We start from the raw sequence: 20,681 nt of genomic DNA on the forward strand, positions 1-20,681 counted from the left end.
ACCTAAACAGCCTCTATTTTAAAATTATAGCTCAACTACTAACATATTTAGGAAAGTAGTCAATTTGTTATAATAACATTCCAATATTCTAATAATACCCTTAAGGGTTGTTAATATTAACTATCAGAGTAAATAATATTAACGGTAACAAAAAAATAGTAAATCTCATTATTCATAACAACAACAATAATAAATCTTATTGACTGTAACAAGAACAACAATAAATCTTATTAACTATCATCTCCTCCGTCTCCGGACGCCGCCTTTAATTAGCCAACGTTGCTCCATTCTCCGGCGAAGTCTCGCTCGTCTACATCGAAAACGAGGTCTTGACAATCGGCGATGAAACTCTCAAATTTCAGCTTCTTCCGGCGATTTCAAGACTGGACTTGCGACCTTCAAACGGTAGGATCGTTGCAGCAGCGGGACTCGCTAATGTTTGAGATTGTTTCCGGAGGAGGATCGTCATGGTTAATTGAATTAACCTTCACAGTTAATCCGATTAACTATCACAGTTAATATGCATAAGTGAATTTACGACCTTCGAGCTGCTGGATTGGCGCAACCCCGAGACTTGCCGATGTTCGAAATCGTTTTCGGAAGAGGTTCTTCACTGTTAATCATATTAACCGTGACAATTAATCATATTAATCGTTTTCGGAAGAGGTTCTTCACAGTCAAAGTAGAAATATTCATTGCTACTACATTTTTTTTTGTTTAGTATGGATCGATGCCGAGCAAGACTTCACTATTTATTTATTTATTTTTGAATGACACGATGCCCATTAGTTTTAATGCCATCTTCAATCCATACAAAATTGGTGTGGGAAGTGACATATCTGGTGTGAAAATTGCTCAAATCCACCAAATATAACACTAGATTGAAGTAAAATTTGATGTGATAAATACTTTCCCACCAAATTTGGTGTGAAATTATTCATCTACACCAAATTGGTGTACACAATTTTTAATTGCAAATGCATCAATTTTTTTTTTTTTAATAATTTTGACCATAATTTAAATAAGTTATAAAAATAAATTACAAATTATTAATTAAAAAAGAGATTAAAAAAGATAAATCAATAAAGTACACAAATAATGTTTTATCTAATAAGATTAACTTGTCAAAGTTTAATGTTTTTTAATCCTTATTATTTTGGGCAATTAAGCAACTAGTCTAATATCTCATCTTTCTTTTAAAAAGTAGTCAAAGTATCATTTTATTAAAAAAAAAAAAAAGAAATAGTCTACAAGCCTGTAGTAAATTAGATTAACTAAATTATTAATTGATTTACTTCGGCCCGATGGGTTCTTTTCATAATAAAATGAAACTTGAGCTAAATCCTTAAAAGAGAGTAGAAAATTGATTAATTGCAACAAATGCATGTTAATTTATTGGGAGTTGGTGGATTATCTTTTTTAATAAAATAAAATTCGAGCTAAAATATTAAAATCAGCAACTTAAGAGCTTGAATACATTAAGCAGAATTGTTATCAAATAGTATTTTAAGTGCAATTTCATCCAAATAAAAGTTGTTTTGAATTCTTTTATAAATAGCGCTTTAGCTACATAGCCACTACAAGACATCGAGTTTACTATTTATCTAACAGTTTTAGTTAATTAGACATACAAACGACTTTTTTTTTTTTTTTTGCCCAAACAACCTATTTCTCCACTAATATTTCCCCAAATTTTGATTTTGATTTTTAAATACCTAATAAAGAGCCGTTACTAATTAACGCGATAATTGAGGTAAATAAATCGACCAAAACACGCAAATGAATTCACGCTATTTTCTCACTTTTGACCAAAATAAGAAAGAAAGAAAAAACTTTAGGGTTTTTGACCACGAACGAGAAAATGAAAACTTTTATGCCCAAAATCGCTGTGAGTTGGGTTCTTCTCCACAGAGACAAATCTTGTGTATAGCTCGGCGCAGAGAAAGACAACGGTTGGCCATTTTTCTCTTTAGGCATAGTTTTGACTTTAATTTGGGTCTTTTCACAATGTTGAATGTATAGTGTTCAAAGTACTTGATGAATCACTCAAAAACCTTAAGATAAATCTCAAAAACCTTATAAATACAAAAATAGAAACGTATTCATAAGACTACAGATTTAAATTTGAAAAAACTACAAATTATAGTACGATATTAACACATAAAAGCACGCATAAAATAAATAAAGAGTCATTCAATCTTCAACAAAATTAAACACGTCCTCTGTTCAATTTGTCAAAAAAAATTGTGGTTATAAAAAATCTAGGCTTTGCAGCGTCTTTTGTTAAGACCAATTCTCTCGCATTTACAACATTGTTGGTGGTAAGGTTGAATATTAATATAAAAGTATTGTAAGTAGTGTAACCAATTTCTCCCGATATCCAATTCATTTACATGTAAATCCACATGATCAGTGTCGAGATCAGATTAAACACAAACACAGAAACTTAGTCATAAGAATGGAGCTTTATATTTGAAAAGACTACACATTATAGTCCTATGAGCATCTGCAACCGAGTACTGCATTTTGCAGTAAATGTTACATCAAATAGAACCTCATCTCCAACCGAACTTTATTTTCAACTGCATATATAAAATTCTTTTAGTATTCCATTTATCTCTTATTTATTTTTATACCCTTAACTTATTTGTTGTTTTCAACTAGATCATTTTAATTTGGAATTGTTCTATATTTAAATTAGTCCATAAATAATTTAAATATAAATACATATATACTAAAGAAAATATTTATTAAATAAATAAAAGTACAAAAAAAAACATTCATAAAAAAAGTACAACAATACAAATGAAAAAAAAAATCATAACTAAGTTTAGTTGCATTGAGTTATCACATCATTGCAAAAGAGGACGAGAGAGTGGGAATCTTGCAAGGCTTTTGTCATTGAGTTGTCTAATCATTTAACAAGAGAACGGGAGAATCGTGTAAGACTTTTGTTAATGAGTTATCAAATCCTTTCACAAGAAGACGAGAGAGTGAGAATCTTACAAAGCTTTTATCATTGAGAGTGAGGATATGAGAGTGCGAATTATGTAAGTTTTTTCATTATGTAATCTTAATGTTTTAATTTTCCTTGTAATATATGTTTAATCTATTCTAATGTCATTTTTTTTCAACTTATTTTTTCCATATTTATTTTTTTATCTTGAAGGCAAAAATAAAATATTTTTATCATTTCATGTCTATTTGTATAAATAAATGAAATTGTGGGTCTAAAACATAATAAGTTAAATATTTTTGCAGTAATGAATAGTGGTACGCTATATATATAGCATAATATTATTCATTTCCCCTTAAAAACTATATTTTGCAGTAGATTTTACAGCTCGGTTGGAGTTTCATTTTACTGATATGCAGTACGATTGGATATAGTCTAATTAATACATAAAAGCACACATAAAATAAATAACATGTCATACAATCTTCAACAAATAAAACACGTGTTTGGTTCAATTTATCAACAAACTAAAAACTGTGGTTGGAAAAAAAATCTAGGCTTTCTGGCGTCTATTTTGTTTTGTTTGTTTTGTTTGTTTTTTTGTTTTTTTTTTATCATTTTTCTCAAATTTACCACAATGTTGTTGGTGGTAAGGTTGAAATATCCCCGACTTCGCGCAAACAGAAAACGGTTAATTATTGCAAAATATTGTGTAAAACTGGATATTTAACTAATAAGTGTTTTCAATTGAAAATGAAAGGCTCACCAGATATAATAAGAGGATGAAGACCCCGCTATAATTGTGAACAAAAGAAATTACAATCAATCACATAAAAAATCATAAACAAGCAAATGATATTAATGTAAATGAACGTACTAGATATGCCGATCAATAGTCGTATAAATCTGTTTCGACAATTTTTTAAAATAGTTGTATGCGGCCAAATGTGGAGAGAGAGAGAGAGAGAGAGAGAGAGAGCAACTCAACTATTTTGAAATTTAAAAAGAAAGTTAACGTAAATATTCTATATATTTGTTAGCTACAAATGAGGAATAAGTCAAATAATTAAGACTACAAATTATCAAATATATAAAATAATAACTGCTTACATAAAATAATTGAAAATGTACGTGAAGGCTTTAAACATACGCCGAAGGGCACGACAGGAACAAAACAATTTTCATGTCACCGGTTTGGCTAGTTTGCAAAGAATCCTTACACGTTGGCTATACAGCAAAAAACTGATGTTTGTAACAAGGATTGAAATTCCACAGATTCCGATCGAAAACAGGACTGAATACCATTTTTTTGAGAGTTTCGGTACCGATATGAACAAAACCGGACTGGCGTTTTCCGAGGAATCCTTTCACTTTTCGGTTTTCTTTAGACGAAATCTCATGCATTCCTACGGAAACTTACTGGTAAGTGGTCAAATACTGACAATTCTTAAAATCTGATGATATTTAGTGTTCTTCACGAAATTTGTTGTTAGTTTTTAATGATTTAGTTCAAATTCTTTGTTTCTAACAACATTATTGTGTTTAATTTGAGTTTGTATCCAACTTTTTTTTTTCCTTTCAATTTTTTTGGTTATATCCGAAAATAGGGTTTAGATTTGAATGTGTTTTTGGGGTTTTTTTGTGTTGTTAAATTAATTGTAGAATATGAAATTTTATGTATAATTAGTTGATTTTAAACCTGAATATTATCATTATTTTGATTTTGTACTTTGTATTGAACTATGTCATTAAGTTTGTGTTGGATTTTTGTTGCATTATTATTGTAGACTTTTTCCATTTTTATTGTATGTTATGTATGATTTTTTTTTATAAATATTTATTCATTACATTTCTCTCGGTAAATACGGTATTTAACGGTATTCCTCGACGATAACCTCAACAGTACAGTTTTCATTCTCGTTTTCTGAATTCCATGGTATTCCTCTAACTTACCTTCATATAGCAGTAAAATTTGAGTCCCAAAACGGTAATGGTATTTCGATCATTGGTTTGTAATGGTAACGGTAACGATATTTATATATTTCTTTATAAACAGTGTTTTTTCAAATTGTAATAAACTATTTAATATTATTTTTCTTGTAAACAATAAAAAAAACAAAAAATTGGCTACGTAAGCCACCTAAACTATAGGAATTGTAAATTAGCCAACCTTTGGTAAATAATTTGTAAATAGCCAACTTGCATACGTGGCAGCCTATATTAACTACCTAAAATATATGTTTGGTTGTGTTAAATAAGGCTTTTATTAATCTGTTAATAAGTTTACTTGACTATTTACAAGAAATTAATCAAAGGTGGGCTATATCTCAATCCACTATATCCGTGTGGCTATATAACTTAATAACCCTAAAAAAAAGTTAGATATAATCCAAAATAGCCAACTTAAACGTTTGATATTGCTAAATAGCAAACGTTTGGTAAATCTTAGGTAAATAGTCATTTTCATGTATTTACAGACGTAAATCTTAGATAAATAGCCACCTCCATATATTAGGTCACGTCATTATTTACAGCTATTTATCTAAGATTTACTAAATGTTGGTTAGGAATGTCAAACGTGAAGTTGGCTATTTTCCTAATTTTATATATACATATAAAATGATTATTGTTTTCGACTTGAAAAACACTAATACTATTTTCGTGATTAATTTTAAAAAAAAGGAATTTATGTATGAAACATTTAATTTAAACTAGTTTGTTTTTTTTAGCAAAATAGCCAAAATTTAACAGGCAATCACATAATAGCAATTTATAATGTAAAAATACTAATATACCCCTTTCTTATTTAGGTATACATTATTTCATTTTGAAAAAAGAATCATAAGTGATTCTTGTTGATGTCAGAATCAGTTCCTCAACAATCACGAAACTATATATTATATTTAGTGTATCGTTTTATTTATATTTATGTGGATCTCAAGAATACGTCATATAAGAATAGAGTAAAACTAATATATAGCGAAATAATAGAAAAATAAACGAATAAAGAACATATAACAAATCGAAAAGAGGTACTTTTATTGAATACTTATCAAGAGAGTACAATTGGGGTCGAGCTCATCTCACTGAGATGCGGAGCTCAACTCATTGAGAAGACGAGCTCAACTCACCGAGACAAAGACCTTAACTCACTATGATGGCGAACTCAACTCACTAAGAAGACGAGCTCAACTCAATGAGAGGACGAGATCAACTAATATTTTTAGTACAAATTCGACAATAATAATGATAATAATAATATGGATCTTACATTTCTAGCTGAAATGGATATGTTTGTAGCCGAAGATCAACTCATCTTCTCATCGATCTTGATGTCACGTGGTAGGATTAGAGAGCTTGGAGCAGCTGCACGTGTGTTGACCTGAGTTGGCGATGAGGATAAATTCAAGTAAAGACCGCTTCTTTTGGGTTGAGTACGTGTAGAGCTTGGACTCAGTATTGTGACGAGTTAAGATTGTTTAGACGAGTTGTTCTTGAGATTAGAAAGAGGGGAACTCATTTGAATGAGTTGGACCTGGGCTAGCGAGGAGCTGGGCTTGGTCTTGCGAAGAGGTTAGCTCATTTGGACAAGCTGGGCGGATCTCAACTTATCGGAAACCATATTATTTCTTAATAATTTTTTTATTTTTTATTTATTTATTTAAGTCACCTGTCTACAGCTTTGTGATAGGCTGACTGTGTCAATTAGGATAATGATACTCTCAAAGACTCAAACTATACCATTTTCAAAACGCTGTTATAAATGTATAAAATGTTTGTGGTCACCCTATAGCATTCTCAGTCACAAAGAAAACGACAATTTAACACAAAAGGAATTGGAACAAGAAAAAAAGAAAAGAAAATGATGGTGAGAGGGGCATGCCATCTTCCGCCTCTGGCAACACCTGCCATGGCCGCTCTGAGGTCTTCTCGGATGCCATTTCGACATTCCAACCTCCACAAAATCTCTACTCTCAGACCCGCTATCCCTCTTCTTCCCAAAACCATTTTGCCCTCGCTTCCTCGCTCTTCTTCTTTCCCATCTATTAACTCCTATCGCTTTGTTGCCATGCCGGAACGTTCTTGCCTCACAGCCTCAGGTATGGATAGGGTTTATGCCAAGATTTTTTTTTGGTACGCTAACTCGTTTCCGTGATTGGTCCGTTTTGTCTGTTTCTACTTTCTTAAATAATTTGATTTATTTATTATTGTTAGTTTTTTGTGTTTGTGTTTTTTTATAGTGCTACGATGTATAAAAATCTTCTTACAACTGCAAAACCAATAAAAATAAAATAGAACTAGAATTATTTATATGAATCAACAGTAGATTTGTGAAACCTATGCATTTTCTGTTCGACCACAATAATAAAATCTTTTCCGCGAGTTGAGTTCTGCACCGACGAGCCTAGCAAATGAATCCTCCAAAGCAAGGAACATGTACTTGCAATGCTCTTGAAATTAATATTTTGTTTTTCTCTCCTTACAATGTACAATGTCTAGTCGATACAACTATATGAATCCTTTTGGGGGTGTTTGAGGTTCTAAACAGTGATCTTCTCAGCTTCGTTTTCTTCTGGAAGTGGGTCGGATGGTGCGAGGGAAATACTGATCCAGCATTTGCTTGTTAAGGAAGACGACCTCAAGCTTCTTGTGGATCTCCAGCAGAGAGCTTTGAAGGGTGAGTGAGCTATATAGCTTCAAGTTGATGATGATATCGTGTACAATGATGTTTGGTTTTCTCAGGTGAGGACCTAAGTGATCTTGCTCTTGAACACTCGCTTTGCCCATCCAAAGACGATGGAGGAATGCTCGGTTGGGTCAGAAAGGGTCAAATGGTACGACGACATTCATTCATCTTCTTTGGGAAAAGCTCAATATTTGCTCTTAAATGTGGTCAAACTAATGATTGAAATGCCAAAGAAATTTTGCCAAATTCCAGCGGCTTTTCTATTTCAGTGAATACCGATACTCCAAAATAAAATTTATTTGAAATTCATGCTGGCAATCGGCAATTGACATTTTCTGTGATGTGGTGGAAAAAGATATATAGTTTGGAAATGTTTTCCATTATTTAGCCATAATTTTGAATATCGTTGCTTAATGTAAGGAATTATTTTCCAAATTTTGGTAGAAGCTTTCAAGAAATGTTATATTAATCCACAATTTACTAATTTTCTAATTTGCTTATCTTTTACTGAATAATATTTATTAGTAAATTTTGGCAGGCATTTCTAGCTACAATTAGTGTTTCATTTGGCATTTTCATTAGTAACAGGCATTTCTGTATAGCCACACCAACTGCGAATCGGCAAATTTCTAGTTGATGTCAAGTTATCTCCTACATTTGAAGGACTTTGATCAAACCTAAATTCTCAGGTACCGGAGTTTGAGGAGGCTGCATTTGGTGCGCCCTTAAATAAGATTGTTCGATGTAAAACACAATTTGGATGGCATTTATTGCAAGTGCTTTCTGAGAGGTGTGTAATATTCAGCCCTGAAAGCTAATAATTGTGAGAAACGTGACGAAATTGACCGTAATTTAGAACTCTTGTTTCTTACACGCTTTGTCCTCAAAAGGGAGGAATCAACACTTTGTGATGTTCAACCTGAAGAGCTACAAGCTAAACTGCAAGATCCTGCTTTCTTAGACGAGGCTCAATTGATTGATGTCCGAGAACCTGATGAAGTGTATGTGGCTCCCCTCTTATGTCTGATAAATTGGTCCAAACTTTTCTAAAAAAGAATCAGCACGGAACCATGTTTCATGGAAAATTGTGGCTTAGAGAATTTTCTGTTTTTGCTGCTCTCATTTTGTTTTGGCAGAGAAAGAGCTTTCTTGCCAGGTTTTGATGTTCTTCCTCTTCGACAATTTGGAACATGGGGGCCTGAAATAAATACTAAATTTGATCCCCAAAAGGATACCTACGTTCTGGTAACTACGATCTTTGCATTTGTATTTTATTTACTTAATTCTGCTTTTTTTATTTTATTTAAGGAGCGTTAGTACTATGGTTGTGCAAAATTAAATACTTTGAGCGGTTGGTATTATCTTCCAAGCACACTCCTATGCATGGCTGACTGACTCTGAAAGATGCGGGTTATGAATCTTGTGTTGATTTCATTCTTCCTGTTAATGCAAAATAACTGTTTCTCTAAAAAAGAATATCTCTTACATGGTAGAATATCCTCTTTTTCTGTGTGTCCATATAGGCCTTAAGATAGGAAAATGGGTCTTTTTCCAAACAAATGATATAAAACAGCACATTTTTTATTTTTTTATTTTTTTTTTCCTTTTTGTCAATTTCCGTGCTACATGAGTAAGGCCCAAAGAAACACAAAATGAATATTGCATCATCTCAAATTACAAAGATTTTAACGTGAAGGATTTTGAATGTTAATAACATACATCGACCCATCAAGTGCTCTAATATTTGAATTTCACTAGTTCTCGAGCACAACAAAATGCTTTTATTTTTTTCGGACAAATTGTTCGTGTTAGTTCACCATTGTTGCATGCGTGTGTGTTTTGGGGAAACTTGGCTTCTCAGTGTTTCCATGTATGCATACTATCACTTCACCGATATTTTGTAACGATTATGTGTGAAAATGCAGTGTCATCATGGCGTGCGATCGTTACAAGTTGCCAAGTGGTTGCAGACACAGGTAGATACTCTTTCATGGGTTTGTTAGAACTGAAAGTTGATGTGAAAATATTCCTTTATTTCGAATCAATCGATTATGTTATGCAGATGAAAAACTACGAGCACTTGAATTTTTAGAAAAATAAATCGTTACCCGGTAATAATATTTCATGTTAGGCTATCCATCAAGTACACTGAGTTTTGAAAGTTGAAACATTAATTTGTTGTTTCTGTGACACAATTTTTTATTTGATACTACAATAAAAGTTGGAATGCCAATTACTTGTACGTGGAAGTCTCTTAGGCTTACTTTCTTTTGATTGAATGAAAACTGGAATTAACAGATTGGAGTTTCGTTAGCTTTCTTTAGCCTGATTTTTTATTCTTCTTTCAAAATCGCAATTTTCATCTCTGCAATTCTTTTTCCCTCCATTCTCAGGGCTTCAGGAAAATATTCAATGTAGCTGGAGGAATTCATGCTTATTCTGAGAAGGCTGATCGAACAATTCCTACTTATTGATATCGCTCATAAACAAAGGTTATCTTCAAGGCTTCGATATATGTCGCAGTTTGGTAGTCGGTATTCTTATTCTTAAATTATCAAATCTAACTGGTGATCCAGAATTTTGAATTAGGACAGGAGTCTTTTTTACCAAATTTTGTCCTTTGGTATTCAAACTTTATTTTACTGTTTAAAAAAACAAATCCAAACCTGATTTTAGTTTATGATTTGCTGGTTCTCTAGTCACATTTTGAGGAGTGCGCAAAATTGGGGTGGCTGATTTTATTTATCTTTACCTGAATGATCACAAAAAATTTGTTTCTCTGAATCCATAGCTTCTTTTTTCTATAAGCCTGTTTTCACTTTAAATTGAGTATCCATTTCCCTCCTTTTCCTGCTAGGATTGGAAATCCTGCTATCGTTTATCATATCAAAACTAAAGGAAAAATTATATCAAATAGTCATTTGAAACTTGATTAGCAAATAGTCAAAATTTTAAATTTTTAGTAAAGTAGTTAAAATTACGTTGTCAAATTTTTGTTGACATTAAGACTAATTTTTTTTACTATTATTTTAAGTAATTTAGACAAAAAATTAAAGGTGAAAAAAGTTTTTGAAATTAGATTATTGTATATTTTGACTATTTTATCAATTTTAGATAAATTTTAGCTATTTTATGAATACATCACTTTAAATTAGCTATTTTTGAGTTTTGTAAATATTGAATCTCCATTTTGGAGGGTCACTATTTATTCTCTCCATATTACATGATAAAATGGATTTGGATTGGAAAATGTCAAACTCCATCCGTGCCTCCACTCGTGTTAAAATGTAATGCATTGGAGATCCTCTATAATGAAAATCATTTCTAGGGCATAGATCTAACACCTGTGACAATCATATATCGATGAATATATATGATTAATCATTTTCGAACCAATCAGTCAGGATGCATATAATCATATAAAAACATGTTTATTGGCTTACAAGACTTTAACTTCATCCTTTTCACGTGACGAGTTGCACAATGTTGTAATGAAACTACTTCCAATTTCAATTTGCTTTCTCTCACCCATTGTCCTTGTACCGATATTCCAAGTTTTTCGTATCGTCCTTCAAATAAAGGCGAATTTCGTCTAGGCCTTGAAGGAAAAGCCCTGTTTAGAATAATTCTAAACATTCCATGTACTCTGACTAGATATATGTCAGGTTGTATCAGTTTCATCATCATAATGCTGTGCTCCGACAAGATCAATTAAGTCTTCGGCAAGCATAATTGGACATGAAAAAAAATTCTACAATAGGGGGGTTAGAAAAAAAAAAATAAGAAACTTCAATTTAAAACCATCATAACGAATCCGAATACAAATTTAAACACTATAGTATCAGAATTTGAACACCTAACCACTTGGACACCTAAAAGACACTATACCAGCAATTTTTTTTTTTTTTTTTTTTTTTTTTTTTTTTTTTATTTACAAATCATCAAATACTTACTAACAAAAACTTATAAAAATCACTAAAATCTACCAAAGAATTGATTTTTATGTCACAAAAAAAAATTTACTTAAAACCATCAAACTTATATAAAATGTAAAAGGACACCCATCAAAATTTTTTAGTTCTTTGATAATTACCAAGATTTTATTAAAAGCACTAATAATTATGGGTAAATTTTTTGGGGAAACACCTTGAAAAGTAAAAAAATTTATGATAAACGCTATTTAAAAAATCATGGAAATAACATTTTCTTGGAGAGAGATGAAGAAAGATAGTGAAAATAAACTTTTTCAGGTGAGTGAATAGGATTTCAAAATTAAGGATGTAGTTAGTGGTATTTTTGTCTTCTTAAGTTGCTAAGAGCATCTCCAGCCGAACTTCAAAAGCTGATAATAGTGTATGACTTTACTCCACTCGTACCCTTTATCTCACGCCATTATGGCGTGGGATACTTATTCACTTTGGTGTCACGTCAAATATGGCGTGACACTATTCATTACCCCAAAATATTTTTTTAGTCCCTATAAAGTTTATAATTTATATATTTGTATTGATTTATAAAATTATATCATATTTATCCTTAAATTATTCATTAAATTTATTTTCAAATACAACATTAATATTTAGAGTTTGGAAAAAACTAAAACGACATTAATATTAAAAGAGAAATAAAATAACATTACAACGACATCGAAATGTAAAAAAAAAAAAGAACATTAAAATAAACAAAATACAACAAAAAAAAATTAAACATAAATTTACATTACATAAACTAGTAGTCGGGGAGATTAGCGCCGGATCCTCCAAGACCGGTGAAATATTGTGAATATGAATAAGAATTGGAAAATGGTGTTTGAGATTGTTGTTGTTCGTCTCTCTTTTGTAAAACTTTGGCTTGTTCAGCTTCCCAAAATGCACGAATCTGAGGATCTGATATTTTATTTAAATTCATTTTCATTATTTTATTTTCTTCTCTGATTGTTTTCAAATTATTAACCTTATCTATACTTTCTAAGAGGCGTTCCCTCATATCACCCGACTTCTTCATCTGCTCAAGAAGTAGTTTATTTCCTTCATCAAGCTCAGATGAAGGAAGATACTATTTATAGAATATTTTCTCACTCAAAGCTCTCACGCTTCCCGAGTTCTGACGTGATGTGACCACTCAATGCCACTACTCATCAAAGCTCTCATGTTTCCCTGTTCTGACGTGATGTGACCACTCAATGCCACCACTCATCAAGAATCTCACGCTTCCCGGGTTCTGACGTGATGTGACCACTCAATGCCACCACCCATCAAGAATCTCACGCTTCCCGGGTTCTGACGTGATGTGACCACTCAATGCCACCACCCATCAAGAATCTCACGCTTCCCGGGTTCTGACGTGATGTGACCACTCAATGCCACCACCCATCAAGAATCTCACGCTTCCCGGGTTCTGACGTGATGTGACCACTTAATGCCATCACCCATCAAGAATCTCACGCTTCCCAAACCGGCATCTACACTCAACGCCCTATAAATAGTCTCAGTTCAAATGAATTTGAATTCACATTCTCTAATACACTTCATCTTTCATCATTCATCTCTCAAAATGAGTTTTAATTGATCATCTTCTTCATCTTCTTCCACTGATAATGATTTTCAACTTCAAATGGCTCAAATTGATGAGCAGGAGGATGCTATATGTCATCAAATTATCAATCGGGATCGAGAGAGTGCAGACCGGTGACTTTTCAATGATTACTTCTCAGAATCTCCGCTCTACAACGAGGCCATGTTTTGTCGGAGGTATCGAATGTCTCGCTCTTTATTCCTCCGAATAGTGGATGCTGTTAAAAGTCACGACAACTATTTTGTACAACGGTTGGATCGTGCTGGCAGACTTGGGTTGTCACCACTTCAAAAAATAAATGCTGTCTTTCGGATGCTGGCCTACGGTCTTCCGGCAGATGTCACAGACGAGTACTGCAAAATAGCAGAGTCCACGACAATTGAAAGCCTAAAGAGGTTTTGCCGAGCAATGGTGGAGGTATTTTCTGAGCAATATTTAAGATCACCAACTCCTAATGACGTTGCTAGACTTCTCCATATAGGTCAACAACGTGGCTTTCCGGGAATGTTGGGTAGTTTGGATTGTATGCATTGGAAATGGAAAAATTGCCCTACCGCGTAGGCCGGACAATATACGGGTCGTAGCGGAAAACCTACAATTATTCTAGAAGCTGTGGCTGATTATGATCTTTGGATATGGCACGCTTATTTTGGCATGCCGGGAAGCAACAATGACATCAACGTGTTAGAGTCTTCTCACCTATTTTCCAATCTCACTCAAGGTATTGCTCCTCCCGCTCATTATATCATACAGGAAAATGAGTATAATATGGGTTATTATTTGGCTGATAGTATATATCCAAAATGGTCTACTAATGTTCAAACTATTCGAGAACCCCGTGGCCGAAAAAAACAATATTTTGCAATGAAGCAAGAATCCTGTAGAAAAGACGTAGAACGTGCTTTTGAAGTTCTCCAAGAACAGTTTGCAATTGTGGCGGGACCGTCAAGATTTTGGAGAAAAGATGTCTTAAAAGATATAATGACTACATGCATAATAATGCATAACATGATAATAGAAGATGAGCGTGATCTCAACGTGCCCATTGAAGTTAACATAGAAACGCCACCATTGGGGGTTGAATTAGCGGAGAATGATGATACACGATTTCATGAGTTTTTCAATCGCTACAGACAAATAAGAGACAAAGATGCACATATCACGCTCCGAAATGCATTGATCGACCATTTATGGGAGAGATATTCTAATTCAGATGTGTAATTGTACTTTTTATTTATTTTATTTTATGTTATTTGTTTTGTATTGTATTTTGTGTTTAATAAATATTAAGTTTACTTTGTGTTAATTTGTATTTTCAATAATTTTATGGAGTAATACTTCATTATTAAATAATGAATAAGTGGTATAATTAAAATATATTAAATAAATATAAGGGTATAGAAATAAATAAGAGAAAGTTGAATATAAAATTAATATTTCAATTTGGTGTAAAAATAGAGTTCGGTTGGAGATGATATAGTGTTTGATGTGACATGTACTGTAAAATAGAGTAGAAAATGGTGTTATCAGGTGGAGTTGGTCTAACTAGTTAGATAACTAAATTTTGAGACACTAGAGTTTTCAAATTTATATTAGGACTGATTATAAAAAAAATTGTGAAGAACTTTTATTATTAGTATTAATGAGCCTCCCCAAGAAAATATATTGACAAGTAAAAAAGGTTTAAATTACAAAATCTTCACCGAAAAAATTCAAACTACCTTAAAAAATGATGAACAGCGGATTGCAAACACAATCTCAATTACAATATGAAAATCAGTATATTTGCCTCGAGGTTGGAAAATGAAAAATCTCCATATTTCTTTTATTGTATTTTCTCTGGAAATGAAAAATGATTTTACTTTATAAAATCTTCAATTTTTTTTTTTTTTTTTTTTTTTTTTTAATATCTAAACACAATGTGAAATTCACATTTCTTATATTATAAATAGATAACAAAAGAGAATCGGACACATTATTTTTTTGTGATTAACAAATGTGGCTCTAATAAACAAACATCATCGTGATTACAATTTCTAATTAACAAAATACGATGCACTTTTTATATCGTGCGTTACTATAGGCCACTTACTTCAATATATATATATATATATATATATATATATATATATAACTAAATTTAGTCGTTCCACTTGAGCGTCAGCGTTATTTTGTCTAAAATTTATCTTTTGGATCAACTTTGAGAGAGATATAGTTTAAAATTGTTTGGGAGCTAGCTGTTAAAAATGACTTGGTAGGGATAAAAGGTAAGGGGCAACATCTTGCTTCAATCTCTGTTAACAAACTCTTAAAAGGAGCCAATTATATACATTCCAATTTTGTTTAACAATATAAATTATTTTCGCACGTGTCTTTATCTTCTCACTTATCAACAATATAACAGTCAAGAATGTAACATTAAGTATTAACCTTTCGTGAACAACTCACTGTCGTTTAAAAAAAAGAACAAAAACAACTCATGCCATATCTGACTTTTAAACCCCTTGCAATTTGTTTAAGAATATAATAATAGTATTTTTCTCTTAAAAAATGAAAATAATAGAGCACCCCCTTAATATATGTATATATCTCCCGCGAAACGCTCTAAGCCAAACTTGAATATTGGGAAGAGAGAGCCTCCCACGTAGTAGCCTTCCTAAGAAGGAGGCATCCTTTCCACGACGAGAGAGAGACTCATTCAACTCATAATCCACCAAACCAAACAAAAACAAAAACAAAAACAAAACAATCATCTCACCTCGTCGTCAATCCCATACCAAATCTCTTTTCTAAATAATAATAAAAAAAAAGACATATAATTGGCAAGAAAATCCCTCCCCCTACAATCCCTCATCATCAATGATAATCAAACACCATCATTCCACCCTGTAAAATCAAACATCCTCCCTTCTTTTCTCCTTCAGTTATCACACCACACCTTCTCCTTCAAAACCCAGAACCCAATAATCCCCTTCCACCAATCTCTCTCTCTCGCTCTTTTTAAAAAAAAAAAAAAATGGGAAACTGTTGCAGCCATGGAAGAATCCTGACGGGGCCCCGCAACCGCGACATATCGAAGAAGACGGAGGGCGAAGCGGTGGCTGCGGCGAAGGTGGTGGCGGCTCCGGCGGCGGCGGGGCCGAAGAAGTCGTCGGCGGCGGCGGCGGGGGGCATAGGGACGGTGCTGGGGCGGGCGATGGAGGACGTGAGGGCGACGTACTCGATGGGGAAGGAGCTGGGGAGGGGGCAGTTCGGGGTGACGCACCTGTGCACGCAGCGGGGGACGGGGGAGCAGCTGGCGTGCAAGACGATAGCGAAGCGGAAGCTGACGAACAAGGAGGACGTGGAGGACGTGCGGAGGGAGGTGCAGATCATGCACCACCTCACGGGGCAGCCCAACATCGTGGAGCTCAAGGGGGCCTACGAGGACAAGCACTCCGTCCACCTCGTCATGGAGCTGTGCGCCGGCGGGGAGCTCTTCGACCGCATCATCGCCAAGGGCCACTACACCGAGCGCGCCGCCGCCGACCTCCTCCGCACCATCGTCCAGATCGTCCACACCTGCCACTCCATGGGCGTCATCCACCGCGACCTCAAGCCCGAGAACTTCCTCCTCCTCAGCAAGGACGAGAATTCCCCCCTCAAGGCCACCGATTTCGGCCTCTCCGTCTTCTACAAGCAAGGTATTACAACCTCCTTATTCTTAAATCTTATTCACCGTTTTTGGCCTTTTCTTTTTCTCATACATACATACATACATAATATATCTCGCGTGTGACTCTATTGGGTAAATTTATGTCATTTTCAATTATGGTATTGTCCAATGTATCGATGAAAAAAAGATTATTTGTTATTAATTTGCAATTGTAAAAAAAAGAAATACGAATATAGGGTTGACACAATATTAAAAAAAAAAGAAAAGACTACACGAATATAGGGTTGACATAATATAAAAAAAAAGGACGTAAATGTATCACCACTTGAATAAAATAAGAACTTTTTTAATAGAAATTTGCCGTCGAGAAGATTGATTCCCTTCCTAGATGAAAAGTAAGGATCTATAAGAACTTTTCTTATCTTAATCTATTTTTGTTTGTTCAGTTATATAAGAATCTAAATATATGGTGGCATTGTGTGACTGATGTTAAATATAGGGGAAGTATTTAAGGACATCGTCGGAAGCGCGTATTACATTGCCCCTGAGGTGTTGAAGAGGAGATACGGCCCGGAAGTTGATATTTGGAGCGTGGGTGTGATGTTGTACATCCTTCTCTCCGGTGTGCCTCCGTTTTGGGCCGAATCGGAACACGGCATCTTCAACGCGATCCTGCGCGGCCACGTCGACTTCACCAGCGATCCCTGGCCGTCCATCTCTCCCGGGGCCAAGGACCTCGTCCGCAAGATGTTGAACTCTGACCCCAAACAGAGACTCACCGCTTTCCAAGTTCTGAGTAAGTCCGTCCTAGATTATAAAGGCCGTGTGTTCCGTGCGTGTATATAGGTAATTTATTTGAGATGATTTCGTTTTTGTTGACAGATCATCCATGGATTAAGGAGGACGGTGAAGCACCAGACACGCCTCTCGATAACGCCGTCCTAAACAGGCTCAAACAGTTCAAAGCAATGAACCAGTTCAAGAAAGTTGCTCTTCGGGTAAAAAAAAAAAAATATACTGATAAATAAATCTACTTTAAATTCATTCTTTGTTTTACCATGTGTTTGTTGAGCTAAATGGATCGGATTTTTGGTGGATCGGGCAATAGGTTATCGCGGGATGTTTGTCAGAGGAAGAAATCATGGGGTTGAAGCAGATGTTCAGAGGAATAGACACGGACAATAGCGGGACTATTACGCTCGAAGAGCTCAAGCACGGCCTGGCCAAGCAAGGCACGAAGCTCTCCGAATTCGAAGTCAAACAGTTGATGGAAGCCGTGAGTGAAATCGATCTCTTTCTATTACATTTCTGCTCAACGCTCGGAATGAAATTATTTTTTTTTATTAATTTTTTTTTTTTTGGTATTGTGGTCGACTAAATCAGGCTGACGCTGATGGCAATGGGACGATAGACTATGACGAGTTCATCACGGCGACAATGCACATGAACCGAATGGACAGAGAAGAGCACCTCTACACGGCCTTCCAACACTTCGATAAAGATAACAGCGGGTAAATATACGTTTCTTCCAACTTTAAATTTGAATTTTAATTGATATGAAGTGACTAATCGTGTGAGAATGTGCAATTGTTGTAGGTTCATCACGACAGATGAGTTAGAGCAGGCTTTGCGCGAATTTGGCATGCATGATGGGAGGGACATCAAGGAAATCATCTCCGAAGTTGATGCCGATAACGTGAGTAAAGAAGCAAACAATAATCTTTTTTTTTTTTTTGGAAATTTAAATGCGAGTCTTGACCGTGTAATTTACACGCTAATAATCCTGCAGGACGGGCACATCAACTACGATGAGTTCGTTGCAATGATGAGAAAAGGAAATCCGGATGCGAACCCGAAGAAACGCCGTGATGATGTGTTCGTTTGATTGATGTGGTGTTATTTTGTAGTGAAAAAAAACAATGTGCGCCATGAAGAAAATAGCGGAGGAAATGAAAAGGGTAGAGAGGCAGAGAGGGAGTGAGGAGAGAAACTGATGGACCGGGTCGCTATTCGAAAGAAAAATACATCTAACGTGCATGATTGTGAATTTCTTTGTATGGTAGGTGCAAAACAGAAAGAGAAAATTGGGAAGGGAATGTTTGGTGGATTCTTTGTAATTTTGTCAATTTGTAATCTTTGATTCTTTTGTGTGTGTATTTGTGTAGCTTCTCTTCCCACTTCCAACATATAAATATACAAGGAAGATTACTAACCCTAGGAAATTAAAAGATGTCATGATGTATTTTTGGTCTTCTTCGTTCTTTCGGTCTGTTGAGTGCTCTTTCTAATTGCTCGTTAAACAATTGGACGATTTGTGTGCGTTGAGAAATCGAACTGGAATTAAAAATACTGAACTTAATTTCTCTAATTCTCGTATTTCTTTTACTTCTTCATTACACGTCTTACAAATAATCTAAACGTCATGACCACGTAAATACAGAAGCAAAAAAAGTCGAGCTACCTCAAGGCCGGCTTAAGAAAATCAAAAGCCCAAAGCCAAAGTATAAAATAGGGCCTTCCTTTAAAACCTGAACATTCACGGAAGCACCAGACCGGAAGTCCACACGGTGTACGGAAGTCCTTCCTTCCGCTGGCCATCAAGACCGGAAGGAAGCCTTCCGCTGCTCTCCGGCGACCGGAAGGAACTGGAATTCCGGTGTCCTTCCATGTCGTTTGCCTAGGTTTGTCCTTCCAACAAAGCCGCCCACATATTCAAAAACCGCGTCGGACCGATACAAGGAGATAAAGACGACGAGCTGGATAAAGGCGATAAACATATTTATAGGCTTTAAGCAAAATTTTAAACCCAAACTTGTGACAGAGTAAATATTATACTAAAATATTTTATTGACTCAAGGAGAGTAAACCGTTCTATTTTACAACCATGACGTATCTATTTTATTGCCCTATATTTATAATGAAACATTAACTATTAATAAAAAGAGGAAATGACGGCGAAAAATACTTAATGTTTTCGTTTTGATACACTTAAGTACCTAATCTTGTTTTTTTACGGCAAAAATATCTCATGTGAACAATCGTTTGCACTGCAGGTACTCGGGACGTTAAGTCCAAGAATGGACGGTTGGGATCAAATGGACTTATTGACGCTTCCATATATTGTTTATAAATCAATTTGAATTATTTTAAAATTGAATATTAATTATTTATTAATGTTTTATAAATTGATATTCAAAATTAACCCAAAACGTGAAACCTAAAAACTGTTTCATTGTAGAAAATCCCACAAGCAGTCGTCGAAAATGGAAGAAGGTCAACATGGTGATGAAGATCAGTGTTGTTTGAAGAGGAAGAGTACCAAGAGGATGGACAAGATGAAGAAGATGTTCAGAACACGGGCGACGAGAACTGGCGGTTTGTGGTGACTGAAGCTTTTAACAACGACGAAGCTCTTGATGATGAATATGATGGAGTTAGGGAGGATAGCGACCTGGATAGTCTCTATACTGACGATGAGAAGCAGTCGATAAAGAAGACCAGGCGAGAGTACAATCTACGCTCGAATTCAGACAATTTCAGATTCAAATTAGGTATGGAATTTCCTGTTGCGGATGATTCCCCCATATAACCATATTAATGCGAAAAAAATAATTAATTACGCTAATCATGAGCTAATTAATTCATTGATTATATGACAAGATCTAGATTTACGTTAATTAAAATTATACGAGAGCATATATGTCAAGCAACCGATATAAGAGTAAACGAATACTTACATTGATTTTCGGTTCAGCTACAAAACGCTCCTAAACCAATCGCGTACTCCTTGCGTCGTCTTGATGAAGGAC

General features: G+C 34.5%; 3 protein-coding genes across 3 annotated transcripts; all 3 read left to right on the forward strand.

Annotated features, from left to right (window-relative positions):
* The first annotated feature begins 6,723 nt into the window (after positions 1 to 6,723).
* LOC149380883 (rhodanese-like domain-containing protein / PPIC-type PPIASE domain-containing protein) lies at positions 6,724 to 10,386 on the forward strand. Its single transcript, XM_089630012.1, has 8 exons — positions 6,724 to 7,056; positions 7,518 to 7,634; positions 7,700 to 7,791; positions 8,333 to 8,433; positions 8,534 to 8,644; positions 8,780 to 8,888; positions 9,569 to 9,619; positions 10,037 to 10,386. The coding sequence occupies exons 1-8, from the start codon at positions 6,819 to 6,821 to the stop codon at positions 10,115 to 10,117; spliced, it is 900 nt and encodes a 299-aa protein (XP_089486138.1). The 5' UTR covers positions 6,724 to 6,818; the 3' UTR covers positions 10,118 to 10,386.
* A 3,014-nt stretch (positions 10,387 to 13,400) lies between these two features.
* Positions 13,401 to 14,438, forward strand: LOC149380884 (uncharacterized). Its single transcript, XM_089601237.1, has 3 exons — positions 13,401 to 13,634; positions 13,779 to 13,938; positions 14,236 to 14,438. The coding sequence occupies exons 1-3, from the start codon at positions 13,401 to 13,403 to the stop codon at positions 14,436 to 14,438; spliced, it is 597 nt and encodes a 198-aa protein (XP_089457363.1).
* Positions 14,439 to 16,486: 2,048 nt separating this feature from the next.
* CPK34 (calcium-dependent protein kinase 34) lies at positions 16,487 to 19,199 on the forward strand. The gene is made up of 7 exons (XM_089630010.1): positions 16,487 to 16,900; positions 17,372 to 17,668; positions 17,755 to 17,870; positions 17,981 to 18,148; positions 18,256 to 18,383; positions 18,469 to 18,568; positions 18,662 to 19,199. Exons 1-7 carry the CDS (start codon positions 16,591 to 16,593, stop codon positions 18,755 to 18,757), a joined length of 1,215 nt encoding a protein of 404 aa, XP_089486136.1. The 5' UTR covers positions 16,487 to 16,590; the 3' UTR covers positions 18,758 to 19,199.
* Positions 19,200 to 20,681: the final 1,482 nt, after the last annotated feature.

This window comes from Urtica dioica, chromosome 11, assembly GCF_054948205.1.
Source record: "Urtica dioica subsp. dioica isolate 48M chromosome 11, U.dioica_male_clone48M_v1_H2, whole genome shotgun sequence".
NCBI lineage: Eukaryota > Viridiplantae > Streptophyta > Magnoliopsida > Rosales > Urticaceae > Urtica > Urtica dioica.

Bases quoted from the DNA above. Each gene is read 5' to 3' on its own strand.
- LOC149380884 (XM_089601237.1), top strand. From the start codon at position 13,401: ATGTCTCGCTCTTTATTCCTCCGAATAGTGGATGCTGTTAAAAGTCAC. The intron at 13,635-13,778 runs GTATTTTCTGAG...CCTACCGCGTAG, and splicing joins TTTGCCGAGCAATGGTGGAG to GCCGGACAATATACGGGTCG. The intron at 13,939-14,235 runs GTATTGCTCCTC...ACATGATAATAG, and splicing joins ATTTTCCAATCTCACTCAAG to AAGATGAGCGTGATCTCAAC.
- LOC149380883 (XM_089630012.1), top strand. From the start codon at position 6,819: ATGATGGTGAGAGGGGCATGCCATCTTCCGCCTCTGGCAACACCTGCC. The intron at 8,434-8,533 runs GTGTGTAATATT...TGTCCTCAAAAG, and splicing joins TTGCAAGTGCTTTCTGAGAG to GGAGGAATCAACACTTTGTG. The intron at 9,620-10,036 runs GTAGATACTCTT...CTCCATTCTCAG, and splicing joins CCAAGTGGTTGCAGACACAG to GGCTTCAGGAAAATATTCAA.
- CPK34 (XM_089630010.1), top strand. From the start codon at position 16,591: ATGCACCACCTCACGGGGCAGCCCAACATCGTGGAGCTCAAGGGGGCC. The intron at 17,669-17,754 runs GTAAGTCCGTCC...TTTTGTTGACAG, and splicing joins CACCGCTTTCCAAGTTCTGA to ATCATCCATGGATTAAGGAG. The intron at 17,871-17,980 runs GTAAAAAAAAAA...ATCGGGCAATAG, and splicing joins TCAAGAAAGTTGCTCTTCGG to GTTATCGCGGGATGTTTGTC.